Below are 17,691 nucleotides of genomic sequence, written 5' to 3' on the forward strand. Positions count from 1 at the left end.
GTTTATGGGGCCGCCATTCTCATTCAGACCACCGCAGTGTCTCTGTGTATCCCAGGCTAGCTTCTTCACTTCCTGATGGGTCCAGTGGCTGGGCAGTTGTCCTGGCTGCACCCAGCTCCTTGAGAGGCTGGGGCCATGGCCTCCTTTTGAGGACAGCACTCCGTGCAGGCAACACCATTACATGGCACAGTGCTGCCAATGAGGTCTTTCATGGGGCCTGGCTGGTGGCTCCCAGGGTGGGCCAGAGGGTCCTCTTCCCACCTCCTTTTGGGATGCCCTTCCAGCCCTTCTCATGGCCCTGTGAGAGACAGGATGATGGGGGAGGGGAGAGAGGCGCTCTTATGCAGTCTGTGCTTGAGGTTGAAGTCCTTCCCTGTGGTCCAGTGGCCCATACATTGCTGGTGTTTCAGATTCCCTTAGCATCCCTCCCAGAAGGATGGTAATTGGCGTCCATCCCCACCCCACCCTCAGCTGCTCTGTGTCCCTGCTGAGTTCACGGTAGAAAGGACAGCTTCTCCTGGCTTAGTTTCAAAAGTCTGACTCAGTTTTATAGTGTTAGATAGTGCTCAATAAATATTCTCTGTGGGTGGACATGTGCCAGGAGCGTAATATCGTAATAGGTTTGATCTCCTTTAGCGTCGTCCCCGAGATGACCCTTGGAAGCAGATATTATGATCCCATTTCTTTTTTTTCTTTTTTTGAGATGGGGGTCTTTCTATGTAGATTGGACTGTCCTGGAACTCTCTATGTAGACCAGACTGATGTAGAATTCACAGAAGTTTGCCTGCCTCTGACCCTGTGTCCATGGGCAAGGAAACCGAGGCCTGCAAAGAGGTGGAACAACTTGCCTAAGATCCTACAGGTTCATTAAGTAACTGCACTTGAACCCAAACTAGGTGACCCAACACCTGTTTCATGAGTTACTTCAAAGTCTCTCCCGCCTTCCTCTCCCTCCAGGGTATCCTCTCTTTTGCCCTAGGGCTGTGGTTCTAGAATTGGCCCATAGGCTGTGCTGCCTGCCTTCACTAACCATTCCCTCCTCCTGGGTAGCCTCATCATACCCCAGACCTGCCTTCATGCTTCAAGGCTCAACTCGAAGTCCGTTTCCTTTCTCCCTTCCTCAGGTGGTTATGGGCACCTGCTCTGTATCTGGCCTGGGTTCCTTTCCTTATCCTGATGGGGAGGCAGCACTGATGGTCCGTGCTGTGATGGGGACAGTAGGAGAAAGGGGAGGAGAAGAGGCAGGGCCAGGTGCTGGGGTTATTACAACAGGAGAACGGAGTGGCCCGAGAAGGTACTCTGAAGATCCCATGTAATTTGGAGCCGTGAGAACAGCTGTTGGACTTAGTGACAGGACTTGCAGTGGCTGGATCTCGAGCCTGACAGTGGTGGAGAGCCATCCAATGGTCTCGAGCAAGGGACATGCCTGATAGGACTACTCTGTAGGAAGGGCAGAGTGACACAAGGAGACCTGTGATGGGGGCAGCATCATGGAGACCTGATTAGGCCTCCCTGGGAGGCAAGGCGTAGCAAGTGGCTGTGGTTGAGGGTTTTGTTTTAGTGGAGTCTGAGAGTGGCCAGTAGATTGTGGGGACCTGAGGCCAGGCTGTGGAAACATGTACAGTGAGAAACTGAACCACACATTTAAGGAGCTGGGATCACTGGGACTTGGCTATTTGTACCATGGAGGAAATGGAGGAGAGGCTGTTGTCAGGTTGCCTAGCAGCAGCCTGGATCTTGAGGGCTTTGATTGGCTCCCCATCTAGGTGACACTGGGCAGCCTTTCGCTCCGTGTCTAATCTCTCACTGTAGAGGGTTTGGACAGGTAGTTTCTTCTTCTCTGACCCGATAGGTCTGTGATGTGACATTGGCCAGGAGGAAGGGAACCCAAGCCCACGGACGGCATGGTCAGCTGGGGCCTAGGTCAGGACACAAATCTGGCCAGGTTTGGGGTGGCCTGGAGCCAGTGCCTGGCATAGCTGCAGTCTGGGAAGGTCTGTCTCTGACCTCCACATGCCCGCCCTCCCTGTCAGCTGTCTTGGCCCTGCCTGGCTGGCCCTGACTTCATCCCAGACTTCTGCTCTCCTGGGAGGAGTGGCTGTGCTCTCAAATCCCCATTGGCTGAAGCTTGCCTGCTGCACACACCCCTGCCTCCTGCTGGCTGCCTTCCCATCTTGGCTGCTGGGATTGAGCCCAGGGAGAGAGTGGAGTCTGAGACACTTAGCAATTGGAGGCCTGATCTTGTTGCCTGGGTGTCTAGAAGGTTCTAAGAGCTCCTCGCCATGAAAATGGGGTAGGAAAATGGAGCCTACCTGTATCCTCCCTGTGGTACCACATCCAGAACACTAAGCCACTTGAATCAACATCCATGCAGACACCCAGTGAACAGTCAGGCTGGAGAGGCTTTTTGGCAGTGGTTTCCATGGTGATGGATCCTGCTGTTTGAGCGTAGCAGCCGTCAGGCAGCCCTTGAGAGCCTGAAAGGTGGGTAACTGTCATGTGTGGATTCCCATCCAGGCCAAGAGTTCCTAGGTCTGCTGCCCTCTTCTCCCCTTGGGGCCTAGTGCTTCTTTGCACCCAGGTACTCTTGGGAGAGGCTGCATCTCTAGGAGGCACAGCAGTTGGACAGGCCTGGTTCATCTCTATCATGCTAGGAGTCATGGGCTTTGAACGAGTTACCTTGGTAAGTTTTGAGTTTATCAGGTTCACTCCAGGACCTTGACAAGAGACTGCAGCCCAAGAGCCAGCCCTGTCCTCATCCCATAGCTGAAGTGGGTTCACACCTGTTCCTGTCATGTGCTGCTGTTTCCGAGGCCTGGAGTCATAGCCTCCTCTTGTCCCAGGAGACTCTGGGGGCTCCTGTATATAACCCAAAGGAGCTCACATCACAATCAGAGCCCCAGAACTGCGGCTGGGCTATGTTGTCACCTTCTGCCTTGGTTTCCTTGTTTGTGACACGGTGTTACTAGAGCGCCTGCCTCACAAGTCTGTGGGTGGAATAACACTAGATCACCACACATGTACCCTTGAGAGAGTACACAGCACCTGCTGTGTCAGCAAGCTGTGACTGTGACTGCCACTTCACCACTGACAGCGAGAACCGGAACTCAGTGTTTGCTGCCGGCCCCATCAATCCTTCTCACAAGTGCAGGTGTGCCCAGCTCTTTAGCACACTTCTGACAACGGGGACAGACAAACCGAGATGGGACAGTGGGTCTCTTATCAGAAGGGCTATCAGATATGTCCCCCCTTCCGTCTGGAGAGTAGGAAAAGGCACACCAAGCTTGAAGCCCCACTTCTCATATGTGGGGTGCAGAACTTTCTCTGTTGGCTCTTCATCTGGGTCAGGTGACAGTGATACCCAGCACTCCATAGTCAGTAGATCTGAATGATGAAGAAGGCAGCACTGACCGAGGTATTGCTTCCAAGGCCCTCAAGAAGAGGAGAGCCGGGGGCTGGAGAGATGGCTCAGTGGTGAAGAGCACTGCCTGCTCTTCCAAAGGTCGTGAGTTCAATTCCAGCAACCACATGGTGGCTCACAACCATCTGTAATGAGATCTGGTGCCCTCTTCTGGCCTGGCCTGCAGGCATACACGCAGACAGAATATTGTATACATAATAAGTAAAAATTTAAAAAAAAAAAAAAAAGAAGAGGAGAGCCTGAGAAAGGGGTCTGTGGCCTGTGGGGATGGAGAGCCACGCATGGGACACTCTGTTGGGAGCCATTCCCAGGCTCCACTGACTCAGGCCTCCTGCATAGGAGAAGGATGAGTTTCCTTTTATACCTTTTCCTTCCCTTTCCTGACCCCAACCCCAGGTCTCACTTTTTTTTCTTTTGTCTAATAGCTATTAATTGTTTACTGAGAGAAGTTCCTCCTTAGCCCACACATTCATGTTCCATTGTTCAGCAACAGAGGTCAGTGGTGAACCTCTGTGGAACTTCATCCAAAGGATTCTTTACCATACTGAAATCACTCGGCACTTTGATACCAGCTTTCCTCATCTCTTCCTAAATCTCTCATGGAATGATAATTCCTGTAGAAATCTGCATACGCCTTCTTTCTTGGTTCAGAGCTGCACCAAACTTAAAGGACACTGCAGCGCCCAGGGCCACCGTGAATGTGCCAACAATATGAACCCGCAGATGCTTGCCTGGACCGCCACACCTCTGAGGTTGCGGCAATGCACTGGCAGTCACGACAGTGAATATCCACCACACCAACCACACCACACCAACATCCTTCCTGGTTCTCAGACCGTTGGAGAGCCTGGCTGTCACTCTTCACAGTGTGCTCTTCCTCGGGTCCTACTATTTTCAGTGCAGCCTGGCCGTCTGCTTTGGCTTGGAGCATTTGCTCCGTTTGTTTTCCAGTTCGCTGCTTGAGACGTTCTCACTGTTATTTTTTTAAGCGGCGTTTCACCGTGGAGCCCTGGCTGGCGCAGGACTCTCTATGTAGTTCTGGCCGGCCTTGACCCATGGAGATCTAGGTGTCTCTGCCTCCTGTGTCCAATCCTGGGATTGAAAGTGTATACCACCAGACCTAGAAGTTAAACATCTTAAAATGTGTAGTTCAGTGGGATTAACTGCATTTGTATTGGGTTCCCTTGATCCCTATCTCCAGAACTTTCCACCTTTTTGAACCAGAGCCCACTCCTTAGTCACCCCATTAAGCAGTAGCTCAGTCCTTAGCCATATCATTGTACTATGAATATGATCCTATTCCTATGTCCTACGAGTGACTTCTCGTGTTTGTCCTTTGGTAGCTGCTGTGTCTCAGTATAATGTCCTCACCTTTCATGTATTTTTGAAAATATGTCAGAATTTTCTTCCTTTTTAATGCTGAGATAGAGACTTGGCACTCCATGTATATACCTGCTACATTTAAAACATTTTTTTATTTATTAGTATTGTTTTTGTAAGCATGTGAGTGTGTGTGTATGAATGTGAGTGTGTGTATGTGTGTGCACATGTACAGAGGCCAAAAGAAGGCATTGAGGATCATCCTTCACCACTTTCCACCTGTTCTTTTGAGGCAGAGTTTCTCTCTGAACCCAGAACCCAAATTTTCTTAGCTAGGCTGGAAGCCAGTGAGCTCTGGTGTTTCTCAGATCCATTGGCTTTTGGGTTCTGGGTAGTCATTGTCAGTCATCAGACACAATTGAAGAGCCTACAGAGAAAGTTCTTGAACCCACACATGAGAGGTGGGGCTTCGAGCTTCATGTACCATTTCCTGTTTTCAGGCAGGACAGTCCCTTTCCCTCCCATGAGTGCCACCCATGGTTCCCTTCTGGCTTTGCCCACCTTGGGGCTGGGGTCACAGGAGTTTGTAAGGCACTCAGGATTTTAGTGGATTTTGCCATGAAGAGACACAATGACCAAAGCAACTTGCAGAAGAGTTTCAGAGGGTGAGTTCATGACCATCATGGCATGGACTATGGCAGTAGATAGGCACACATGGAACTAGAGTAACAGCTGAGATACAGCCATGATGTAGAGAGCTAACTGGAAATGGCGTGGGCTTTAGAAACCTCAGAGCCTGCTCCAGTGACACCTCCTCCAACAAGGCCACACCTTCTGATCCTTCCTAAACAGTTCCATCAACTGGGGACAAAGCATTCAAGTATATGAGCCCATGGCAGGGGGCATTCTCATTCATACCATTGTGTTCTGCTTGCTATGTGGGTGCTGAGATCTGATCTCTGGTCCCCAGGACTTTGCTGCCAGTGCTCTTACATGCTGAGTCATCTCTCTAGGCCCCTACTATCTATTTTGGGAGGGGAAGTCTTTCAAGAGAGAAACTAAAAATGAAGTATGGTAGCATGCCTATAATTCCAGTCTTTTAGAGACTGAAGAAGAGCAGGAACTCAAAGTCAATGTGAGATGCTGTTTGAAAAAAAAATAGATTGCCAGGTGGTAGTGGCACATGCCTTTAATCCCAGCACTCTGGAGGCAGAGGCATTTGGAACTCTGTGGGTTTGAGGTCAGCCTGGTCTACAGAGCTAGCTTCAGGACAGGCTCCAAAGCTACAGAGAAACCCTGTCTCGAAAAACCAAAAAAAAAAAAAAAAAAAAAAAAAAAAAAAAAAAAAAAAAAAAAAAAAGAAAGAAAGAAAGAAAGAAAGAAGAAAAAAAGAAAGAAAGAAAGAAAGAAAATAGATCAATCTAAAGGGAAACTGTAAAAGTTGCCCACAAGTTGTAACAAGGAAGTAGACACTCTCCTAAGAGGGAACTGGCAAAGGTGGTATTCCCCTGAACTCTGAGAGCTGAGAGCATGGACTGGAGGATCATGGGTCATGGTGGCCATTCTTGATTGGGCTGGTGGGAGGTGGTCTTCACTGCTCCTCCTCCTCTACTTGAGGTGTCAGGGTTGGCAAAACAGAGACATGCAGAATGCTGGCCTACCATGTTGTCCTCCCTGTCCCCAGGGCTTTGCCTCTATGTTCTCTGGTCGTACATCCCGGAAGTCAATCTCACATCCAGAGCACGAAGACACCATGGCAGAGGGTGAGGAGTACCGGAACCCCACGGAGGTACAGATGAGCCAGTTGGTGCTGCCCTGCCACACTAATCACCGCGGGGAGCTGAGCATAGGACAGTTGCTCAAATGGATCGACACCACGGCCTGCCTGTCAGGTGAGGCCCTGTTCCAGACTCCATCGCGTCCCCACCACTTGCCTTGTAGACCTGGGTAGGGGCCTTAGTTTTTAAAGAGGGTCCCTTTCTCTCTGATGATCACCACACTTGTCCCCCTCTGACCTTAGTTCCTGCTGGTCCCTTGTCTCAAAGCCTCTGTTCGTCTCCTAACTGTCTGAGCAGCCTGTCCATCTCCTCTGGTCCCCTAGCCCTGGGTGTTGGTGCCATGCGGCTGTCCCGGTCTGCCACTACTGCAGCCTTAACCAAAGCTACTTCCCAATTGGCTGGTAAAGACTGGGCCCGGACTGACTGTGGACGTGCACAATCCTTTCTATGTTGGCTTTTATCACATGTGTTCTCCAGCCTCTAGGTCTAACACGGTGACCTGGCTATACCAGCAGGGTTTGAGAGGTCCTAGCTGGCCATGGGGTCAGGGAAAGGGCTCCAGAAGGGACGTAAGACTGAGGCAAGGAAGCTGAAGTGGGAGAAGAAAGATGGGCACTCCTGGTGGAGAAGCCTCTGGAAGAGGGGGACGTGATCAGAGGCCCGTGTGACGTGGGGAGGCTGCTAACATTTGGCTTTCTTATTCTGAGCCAGCGGAGAGGCATGCTGGCTGCCCCTGTGTCACGGCTTCCATGGATGACATCTACTTTGACCACACCATTAGGTAAGTGGCCCTCTGACTTCACTGCCCTCCTGGTCTCCCCACCTTCAGCACAGGGCTACATCCCTACCTCCCCACCTACCATGCTATGTGGCTCTTGGAGCTGACTCAGTCTACGGAGGGTTTTGGACAGTGGAACCATGGTGTCTTGGGGGTGGAGCATCTTTCTGCAAGTGCCTGAGATAGTGGTGGGTTAGGAGTGGCCTTGTTGCTTCGTGCTGTCCGGGGTGGGGCCAGGGAAGTTGTCTCAGGTTTGCAGTTGGGAAGATGCCTCTGGTGGAGTGTGGAGGCCCAAGGAAGAGCCATGTGGCTTTGGGTGGGTCTCTCTCTGGGCTTTTCTTTCCTTACCTGTAAAAATGGAAGGACTTGAATTTGCTGGGAAACACCTCTTTTATCTCAGACATTTCTTCATAGGTCCCTTGTCACTGGACTCTAGGGAGGCTCCCCTGACAAGGTACAGCTCTTGCTCAGGGATGCTTGTTCTTTTTCAGTGACTGTACAGCTTAGAAAGCTTGTCATTAAGCTACATGCTTTGTCACTGTTCTCATCTTGCTGGGACACGAGAAAGCTGCTGAGCCCTCGGCCCGGGACAGGCCTCACATAGAGTTCTTGCTACTGCAGTGCCCACTCCTAGACATGCCCATGTATAAGCTAAGGGCTTGTTCAGAGCTGCCTGGCACCCCGTGTGTGACTAATAAGGAGGATGTTTGGCCAGTCCCTGTATTCAAGTCAGCTACCCGTTCACTACACACTCAGTATTGGTTAATGTGTTGGCTGGTTTCATGTCAACTTAACCCAAGCTGTCATATTCAGAAGAGACTTCAAGTGAGAAAATGCTCCCATCAGATTGGCCAATGGCCAAGCCTGTGGGAAGATAATAAATTCAAAACCAGCACGAGCTACAGAATGAGTTCAAAGCCAACCTGGGCATCTTGGAATTCAGTTTAGGAGTAGAACCTGGGACCCTAGGGTCAATCTCCAGCATTGAGGTAGAGGAGAAGAGGGAGCTTATAATAAAGCTGATCAATTATAACAATATGCTTTCATAAACATCAGAAACTTTGAAGTTATTTATCTCTTTTTAAACTTCTAATTTTATGTGTATGGATGTTTTGCCTGCAAGGATGTCTGTGTACCATGTGCATGCAGTGTTCACAGAGGCCAGAAGAGGGCATCAGATCCCCTGGAACTGGAGTTTTTGGTGTTTGTGAGCTGCCATGTAGATGCTGGAATTGAACCTGGGTCCTCTGGAGGAGTAGCTAGTGCAGGGTTTCTCTGTGTATCCCCGGTGGCTGTCCTGAAACTCACTCTGTAGACCAGGCTGGCCTTGAACTCACAGAGATTCACTTGTCTCTGCCTCCCAAGTGCTGGGATCAAAGGTGTGCGCCACCACTGCCTGGCTCTTTTCTAACTTCCGGTCATGAAAACTTCCAAGCACATGGGGATTAGGACATGCCATTGTTGCTAGGATCCGACAGTTGCTGTTTTGCTGCCTTGCTTTAGCTACACATGGCCAATTGCGTGTAAAAATACAGAGGACACTTTTCTGCCTGAGTGTCAGTATTGCTGAAAACAGTAACAGAGGTGACATGTCCAGCACTGTGAGAGAGGTCACTCACCAAAGTCCCTGAACTGACTAGCTAGGTGCTGGGCTGAGCCACCCTGCCTCTCACTGGGCTGTAGAGGTATAGGCAGTCCCCATGCATCCCCAGAGCTATATGTACAAGGAACCGGACTCAGAGAAGTGACATGACTTACCCCAGGTCACGAACTGGTGGTGTGACAGTTAGAGTAGACCACGGCAAACCTAGTCTTGTGTGGCCACCACTATGACCCTGTGACTGGAATACCTCTGGGTACTGATACTTCCAGGCTTTTTTTGGGGGGGGGGGCAGTGCACTCTTCATGTTCATGAGCCAAGGTGCAGAGAGGTCAAAGGACTTCTTGAGGTCACAGTGATTGAACTGGGCCAGCTTTCTAGTCTTTTGCCCTCCTCCTCCCCATAGCCCATCAGCTGGGCACGCTCTGCTGTCCCCAGTTAGGTACAGAGCAAGCTAGATGGCTCCCTGGAGACCTATGTGGACATGTGCAATATTCCCGGGAGGACAGACCTGGGAAGATCTGGGCTGGTTCAGTCAACACAGCCCATCTAGAATCCTGGCCTTGTTTGGCATTAGTTGGGAGACCTTGTTAGATGGGTGACCTTGTACAAATGACTTAACAGCTCTGATGTTCAAACCTCTCCAAACCCATCTTCAAGTTGGAGAGTCAAATGTGGCAATGCACACACAGCACCTTGAAGTGTCCCATTCCCCTGCCCACTCCTCGCTGCAGACATCGGCACTTGGCCAGTGTTTGGTAAATGTGGATGTGTTGACTCAGTGGTCACTGTTTATGGAGGTCTTGCCCTGCTGCATGGGCTTGGGGTGTTGGTGAGCAAAACATATGCTCCCTGGGCAGGGATGTGGCTCCCAGTCGAGCATGTGGCTGCCCCACACAGGCCCCGGCTTTATGAACCACAGAAATAAGACAGAGGAAGAGAGAACAAAAGCCAGGGGCTTTGGCCCAGTGTGGTTTAAGGGTTGGGGAGGTGGAGGTCACACTCCAGGAGGAATGTTGGAAGGTGAGCTCTGAACACGTGGGGGTAGGGGAGCTGCCTCAGGGAGGGAACTGTAGGCAAAATGAGGCCACGTAGTCCCTGGACATTGCGGGCAGTGCATAAAACCAGGCACTTCTGGAAGCTCTAATGTCGCCACCAGGAACCTCTGATGTGGAATGAGTGCTCATGTCTGCTGGCTTGGGGACATTGCAGATGTGAATATATTCTCGGAGTCTCCAGTGCTCTTGTCAGTTACACCCCTCCCCCCAATCTCTGAGGTGCTGGGTGTCTGAGGCCCTTGTCCTCTTTCTCGTTCCCTCTGGAAGGCTCACCTCCTGATTTCCTCTCTCCAGTGTCGGCCAAGTGGTGAATATCAAGGCCAAGGTGAACCGGGCCTTCAACTCCAGCATGGAGGTGTGTGTGGCTGGCCCTGCTGGGGGCGGGATGGCATTTCTATTCCACTCTGTCTTTGAAGATCCAGACCCAAGACCCTTCACATCGTGGGTCCCTGACTAGAGTTCCAAAATGGCTAACTAGGAGAGGAGCACCCTAAGACCTTTCTTGATAATATCCCGTAGCTAGGAGGGAGCAGGGAGGCCAGGAAGGGGAGTAGGCTTGCTCAGGGCTTCCACTCCTGGCCAGACACGTTCAGTAGCAGGTGGTGAAGGCTGAGGAAGGCAGTACTGTATCTGGTCACGGTGCTGCAATGGGAGAGACTGGGCCTTCTCCTATTAGCTCACCTCAGTGTCCTCCGTCCCCACATCTGTATGTACAGTGGGCCATGGCTCCTGCATCACACCTTTTCTCTCTCTCTCCAGGTGGGTATCCAGGTGGTCTCTGAGGACCTGTGCTCCGAGAAGCAATGGAGTGTGTGCAAGGCCCTGGCTACCTTTGTGGCCCACCGGGAGATCTCCAAGGTAGACACCTGTCCCCGCTGCTCTGTTATACCCACCCTTCCCCCTCTGCGATCCTACCAAAGAGCCTCCTCCTCCTTTCCCCATCTCTTCCTGCATATTTCAACAGGAGGAGTCTTCAGAACACTGCGTTCTAAACAGATCCCTCTATATTCTGGGCCTTTGCCCAAGAAGGGATCGTGGAGACGTTAGTGAGAATGGGGACAGGAAGGTGGGCACAGAGGGGAGAGATCTCTGGAGTGTCCCCTGTCCCCCAGCAATCCATACCAGCTTCGGGCAGGCCACTGTGTTGTCTCAGGAAGCTTGTCCCCCCCATCTCTTGGCCAACAGGTGAAGCTGAAGCAGGTCATACCAGTGACAGAGGAGGAGAAAACGGAACACGGGGTGGCAGCTGAGCGCCGGCGCATGCGGCTAGTCTATGCAGACACCATTAAGGACCTCCTGGCCCACTGTGCCATCCCGGATGGTGAGTGTGGGTATACGCGCAAGAGGGCAGCTGGTCTCCTCAAACCCCCTTTGAGTGGAAGGAGGAAGGGATCCCCTATGGACCTGTGCCCCTGGTGGCCTGAGGCTCCTCTGGCCTCCTAGGCCTTCAGATCCCTTTCAGATAAAGCAGGTGCTGGGGCCACTCAGTCACAGCCCCAGCGGCAGTGGAGATGGGGTGGGGACTTACTGAAATCCCTGTCACTCACAATCCGTTTGGGCCTTTGGAGATGTATGGGATGATAGTGTGGGAAGGTAGTGTTGGGCGAGGCTTTGAAGACGTAGAGGAATTTTAAAGGGTCTCTGCACAAGTGTATATGTTTTCTTTTTTTCACCCACAAAAATAAAACAGATGAAAAGCAAGGCTTCCTCCATCCCAGAGCTCAGGTCATGTCTCCCGAGGCAAAGACTGCTGCTGCCTGGTTTTGAATATCTTTCTAGGGAGGCTCCCTGTAGATTTAAGTAACATGTGTGTTATTTGGTTTCCTGTTTTTACCTCAGAGGGAACACATAGGACACATTGTTGTGTACCTTTATCTTGATTCATTTTTTTCTATAAATCTCTCTCTCTCTCTCTCTCTCTCTCTCTCTCTCTCTCTCTCTCTCTCTCTCTCTCTCTCTCTCTCTCTTGGATTTTTCTGTGTATTTCTGGCTGTCCTGGGACTTACTAACTCTGTAGACCAGGCTGACCTTGAACTCACAGAAATCCACTTGCCTCTGCCTCCCTCAGTGCTGGGTTAAAGGCGAGTGCCACTACTGCCCGGCTAAAAATCTCTCTTGATAGTTGTTTTCTGTTGGTATGAGATGGTCTACCTTGGACTGGGTGGGATTTGGGCAGGTGGAGAGGTGAGGAAGGTGTTCTACAGAGGACGAAGGCCCTGGGGGGATATGAACAGGAACCTTGAGTTTCTTTATCCATCTCCACAGTCTTAGGTGAGGTTTTCCCTCATGTTGAAATTAAAGAAGCCAATTTTCAGACAAATAAAAAGTAATTCAGCTGAGCCAAGTGATATACACCAGGTCTTAGCATTCTGGAGACTGAGGCAGGAAGATCACGGTTAGAGGCCAGCCTTGATTACACATGAAGTTCAAGGCCACCCTGGATTATGTAGTGAGATCTTGTCTCAAAACAAACCAAACCTGAGCCTTGGCTGGGTGTAGCAGTTCACACTGGCAGTTCCAACCCAACAATGATACAACACAGGAGGTTGAGGCAGGAGGATCAAGAGTTCAAGACCAGCCTGGCTATACAGCAAGTTTGAGGTCAGCCTGCATGACATGAAACCCCATCTCATCCCCTCACACCTCCCTTCTCTCAAAATATTTGCAAGAACACCTGGCGTGGTGGCTTATTCCTATAATTCTAGCACTTGGAAGGCTGAGGCAGGAGCTTGCTGTGAGTTTGTTCCTGAACCCGTATAATGAATTTCAGGCAAGTCTGGGCTACAGATAAAGACCCTCTCTCAAAAACCTCAGGAGAGGATCAGTCAGCTGGCTCAGCACGTAAAGGAACTTGTACAAGCTTGATGACCTGGGTTCAGTCCCCAGAACCTACTTAAAGGTGGAAAGAGAGAACTGACTCCCCCAAAATTGTCCTTTGACTTTAAAATGCATCCTGTGGCAAAAAGCAACCCCTACATAATCATCACCACCACCACTTCTCATTAATGATAATGATAATGATAATAATAATAGTAAAATAAAAATTAACAAAACAAAAAAAGAGCCAGACAAGGTATCACTCCCTATAATCTCAGCACTTGGGAGGTGGAGGTAGGAGGATCATCACAGGTTTAAGGCCAGCCTGTTCTACATATTGAGTTCCAGCCCAGCCAGACCTACAAGGAGAGACTTTGTCTCAAAACAAAAAGCACAGAGGTCCTGGTAGAGCACTTGACTAGCATGCTTACGGCCCTGAGTTCAATTCCCAGCACTGAAAACAAAAACAAAACCCACAAGCCAGGTAATCGTTCTTTGCCAAAACGGAGAGAGAGCAGACGAAACTCACTGACTGCGTGCTGAGCTCTGAGTTCCCTGAACCCCATTGTGCTGGACTTAGGGGATGTTAGGGGAAACCCAACTCTTCCAGGTGGTTTGTTTCTATGGAGCTGTCCATTCCGTCACAACCCCCTGCCCCCCATCCCTGCTGTCCCGACATCCTGCTTCCAAGGATCAGTCTAGGTACCTCTACCTGGCATCCAAGCCTCAGACTTGGGCTTAGGTCATTCTCAGCTTCTGTTTCCCTGTCCTGCCTTTCCTGTGACATCTCACCAGACTGTTTACCTGAGTGAAGGTCATCCCTCTGTTGGGTGCTCTGCAGAGGACTCTCTTAGGATTCTGTAGATATATAAGAGCACCTTGCTTTGGTTGGGCATGTTGGCATCATCTCCCTGGACCCCTGTGGCCCTGTTTGCACATTGACCCTTTCCTACCCTGGGTATCCTAATGCCACTCCTGCAAGGAATAGGGGCTGGTCAGATAGCAGGGAGCAGGACCGTCCTGAAAGTGTAGCCACTGACCGAGCTGAGCACATTATAGCCACACCATCCCTCACTGACACACAGTCCTGTCTGGCTAGGGCTGAAACTTGCTCCTCACAGATGGGTGTCTGAGAACCAGTAGTTTGCTTGATGCATCCAAGGTCATATACCCTGTGTTGGGTGAGGCTGGGGTTGGCTCAGGTGTGCCTTGTCTCACAGCCCAGCCATGCTGTCTGCTTCCCTGTGGCGGGCTTATGCCCCTCCTCCCATGTAACATGAGGGGGCTTGCTTCTTAGGCTTTCTGTCCTGCCCTGTTCCCACAGCCGGCAAGTCCCAAAGAAAATCACACAGAGAGTCTACATTTAGGTTATAAACTGATTGGCCCAGTAGCTCTGGCTTTGTATTAGCTCTTATAACTTATATTAACCCATTATTCTTATCTATGTTAGCCACACGGCTCGATACCTTTTTCGGTGGTTCAGGTCACATCCTGTTTCTTCAGTGGTCTGCGCAGGACTGGCAAGGGAGTTTCCTGCTTCCCAGAACTCTCCTATTCTTATTGTGCCACCTGTCTGGTTTTCCCGCCTATACTTCCTGCCTGGCTATTGGCCAATCAGCATTTATTTAAAATATGACTGACGGAATACAGACAGTTCTCCCACACCACTCTCATGTTCTTCTATTCTTTACCCAGGGCCGGTCTAGGCTTTGTGATCACTTGGTATTAAACTGATGCTCCAGGATGGGGTCGGTGTCTGGGCTTCCACTGACAGTCTATCCTTAGGGATCTTCTCACCTCCCTGCCTTCCTCCCTGACCAGACCCCGACAAGGACTTCAGCAATATGGTGCCCGCAGAGAAGACCCGAGTGGAGAGCGTGGAGCTGGTGTTGCCTCCTCATGCCAATCATCAGGGCAATACCTTTGGGGGCCAGATCATGGCCTGGATGGAGAACGTGGCCACCATTGCAGCCAGGTGAGACAGCCTCGATTTGTGTCTTCTCTGCTTCTGCCAGGGGTTGCTTCCTTGGCAAGAGAAACCCTTCCTATGTCAGCACTCAAGGCTCCAGAAGCTTGGGTGTTCTGTGAGGATAACCCTGGCTTTTCACACTTATCCAGCCAGAGAGCAGCCATGTCTGTGAGCTGGCCATGCCTTCTTCTACCCACCCATTGCCACATTCCTTGTAGCCACTGGGAATCTCTCCAGCAGACTGACTCTGAAGTCTCTCCCTGATCTGGCCTTGCCTGCACTTTAGCTAGTAACTGTTCCTTCAGGCTCTGTCTCCCTGGGCCCCCCTACTTTGCTAGCCCCCCATTTTGCTCCTGGTGTGACTTCCCACTCTTCAGGATACTGCCCAGCCCCACCATAATAATACTGTTGCACATCCTTTTTTTTTTTTTAAAAAAAATATTTGTTTATTTATTAGGTATATAGTGTTCTGTCTGCATGTATGCCTGCAGGCCAGAAGAGGGCACCAGATCTCATATGGATGGCTGTGAGCCACCATATGTTGCTGGGAATTGAACTCAGTTCCTCTGGAAGAGCAACCAGTGTTCTTAACCCCTGAGCCATCTCTCCAGCCCCCATGCCCCCCAACCCTGTCCCTCTTTCTAATGGTGAAAATAAGTTCTACTTCCTCCAATAGCCTCTATGCTGGACTGGTGTTCATGGCATTCCAGTTGTCAGGGCTTAAAAAAATAGTTGTGATAACCGGAGGTCATCAATCGACACTCCTGTGCCTCCATGACTTTGTCTTTGTTGTCCTCTCAGCACCCCCTAAGCCACCTTCCTCCTCTAGGCTAGTTTTCGTAGAGCCCAGCTCAGGCCACCTCTTCTCTGAAGTTAAGTTGGAGATGGTGTCTTAGCAGTAGCATCTGAGAAGCCTGGCCTGTGAGTGTGAGACTTGAGGAGCCCAGGGCCTGGATGATCAGGGAGAGCTTCCTGGTGGAGGAGCACCTCTGGGGCCTCCCGTGACAAGAAGCCTTTTTGGGAGGGGTGGGCCTCAAGGTATCAGAAGACACAGACACTGAGACAAAAATGCCAAGGGAAGGCAGGGAAGGCATTTTCTTCAGGCCATACTCCCGCTTGCTTTCTCCTGGTCTCGAATTCAGCTCCTTTCTAGCCATGCACAGTGGCGAGCATGCTAAGCTGGAAATAGCTTTAGTGCAATGCACGGAGCAGAGTCATCCCTGTGTTGGGCCAGAGGACCATGTCTGTGATCCAGGATGGGTTAGGGGCTAGGGACTGGAGAAGGCCGGTTAAAGCACCCTGATGCAGTACTGACCATTTCTTCTGTCTCCCTGTTCTTCCTCCCAGCCGGCTCTGTCATGCCCACCCGACACTCAAGGCCATCGAGATGTTCCATTTCCGAGGCCCCTCGCAGGTGGGGGACCGTCTGGTGCTCAAGGCCATTGTGAATAATGCCTTCAAGCATAGGTGAGGTATCACCATGGGTAGTTCTGGTTCACCAAGGGTCGAGGATTCTTCTTGACTCTAGAAACTACCTAAGGCAAGCCCTTCCCCAGAGACGAGGTCTGAATTGCTGAGTTGTTCACATGGCCCAAGTTTAGCTAGTATTCCCTCTTTTGGGATGTTCTATCACTCCCATTGTTGTCCAGTGGTGATATTGGGGTTTTGCTCTAGGTTTTCCATAGGTGTTCTGTCTCCTATCAGCTGGGAAATTGCTCTATGTTTGTGTGCCCCATCTCTCTCCTGCTTGGCCAGAGGATTGAGCTCTGGGGGTGCATAGGTCACAGGGCCTCTTCTTGCTCATGTTTCCTACCCTTGTCCTAAAACAGGTATTCTAACATCTCACCTTGGCGTGAGTTTCGATGTCTATTCTCACCACAGCTGGCTTTAAGTAAAGGCTATTTTCTGAGAACTTGTGTGCTCATTAAGGATGAGCAATCTGGAGCCAGGCAGCCTGGGTTCAAGTGTGGCACCACTTCTACCAGGCTGTGTGACTTTGAACAAGTTATTTAACGTCTCTTTCTCTACATCCCCAGGGTTGGGATTATAAGGTTGGCCTTCAACTCATGTCAATCCTCCTGCCTCAGCATCACCAATGTTGAGATTACTAGCATATGCCAGCATGTCCTGCTTCCTTTGTAATTTCTAAGGGCTTACTTTTTAAGAAATTATATTTATTTATTTACTTAGTGTATGTGTGTGTGTGTGTGTGTGTGTGTGATGCCTGAGTATGCCCACATGGAAGTCAGAGGATAATTTATGGGACTCAGCTTTCTATTTTTGACTGTGTAGGTCCTGGGATCCAACTTGGGTCATCAGACTTGGCAGCAAATGCCTTTCCTGATGAGCCCTGTCACCTGCCCTCTGGTGACTTTTGGGTGTCTTTTGCTCTGTTGACTTCCTGGGCTGTCAGCCTGAAGCCAGCTGTGCAGGTCCATTCATCAGTGTGTTGCACACACTAGGTTCTCTGTAAGATTACTGAAGAGGACATGTGTGGTTCTGGTCTGTGGAATTTGGGTCCGGTTGCTGGAAGAACTGCAGGAGAGTGTGTACGTACTCTGTGTACACCTGCCTACCTGCGTGTGTACTTGTGTGTTAGTGTGTGATGTGGAAGTGCGTGGCTTGGGGAAGGTCTGTTGAACTTGACCGTATCGTTCACTTGACCTTAGCATGGAGGTGGGCGTGTGTGTGGAGGCTTATCGCCAGGAGGCCGAGACCCAGCGGCGACATATCAACAGTGCCTTCATGACCTTTGTGGTCCTGGACAAAGATGACCAGCCTCAGAAACTGCCCTGGATTCGTCCCCAGCCTGGAGTAAGCGCCCTATCCCCAAGTTTGTCACTTGTCACCCTGTGACAGTCCTGTCTCTGGCTCTTCACTGACACACAACCGGATTGGAATGTCCTGGTCTTGACTCAGAGATTTCCCCATGAAGCTGGGCACCTACTCT

At 50.6% G+C, this 17,691-nt stretch overlaps 1 protein-coding gene across 1 annotated transcript in view; it reads left to right on the forward strand.

Moving 5' to 3' along the window:
- The window catches only part of Acot11 (acyl-CoA thioesterase 11), a 47,801-nt gene that overhangs the window by 17,729 nt on the left and 12,381 nt on the right, over positions 1 to 17,691 (forward strand). The window contains exons 2-9 of the mRNA XM_038333811.1: positions 6,426 to 6,633; positions 7,231 to 7,300; positions 10,250 to 10,310; positions 10,715 to 10,813; positions 11,141 to 11,276; positions 14,594 to 14,747; positions 16,089 to 16,208; positions 17,411 to 17,555. Of these exons, the coding sequence (XP_038189739.1) occupies positions 6,426 to 6,633; positions 7,231 to 7,300; positions 10,250 to 10,310; positions 10,715 to 10,813; positions 11,141 to 11,276; positions 14,594 to 14,747; positions 16,089 to 16,208; positions 17,411 to 17,555 (993 nt within the window). The remainder of the gene's footprint in view (positions 1 to 6,425; positions 6,634 to 7,230; positions 7,301 to 10,249; positions 10,311 to 10,714; positions 10,814 to 11,140; positions 11,277 to 14,593; positions 14,748 to 16,088; positions 16,209 to 17,410; positions 17,556 to 17,691) is intronic.

Source organism: Arvicola amphibius, chromosome 6 (genome assembly GCF_903992535.2).
Source record: "Arvicola amphibius chromosome 6, mArvAmp1.2, whole genome shotgun sequence".
Lineage (NCBI taxonomy): Eukaryota > Metazoa > Chordata > Mammalia > Rodentia > Cricetidae > Arvicola > Arvicola amphibius.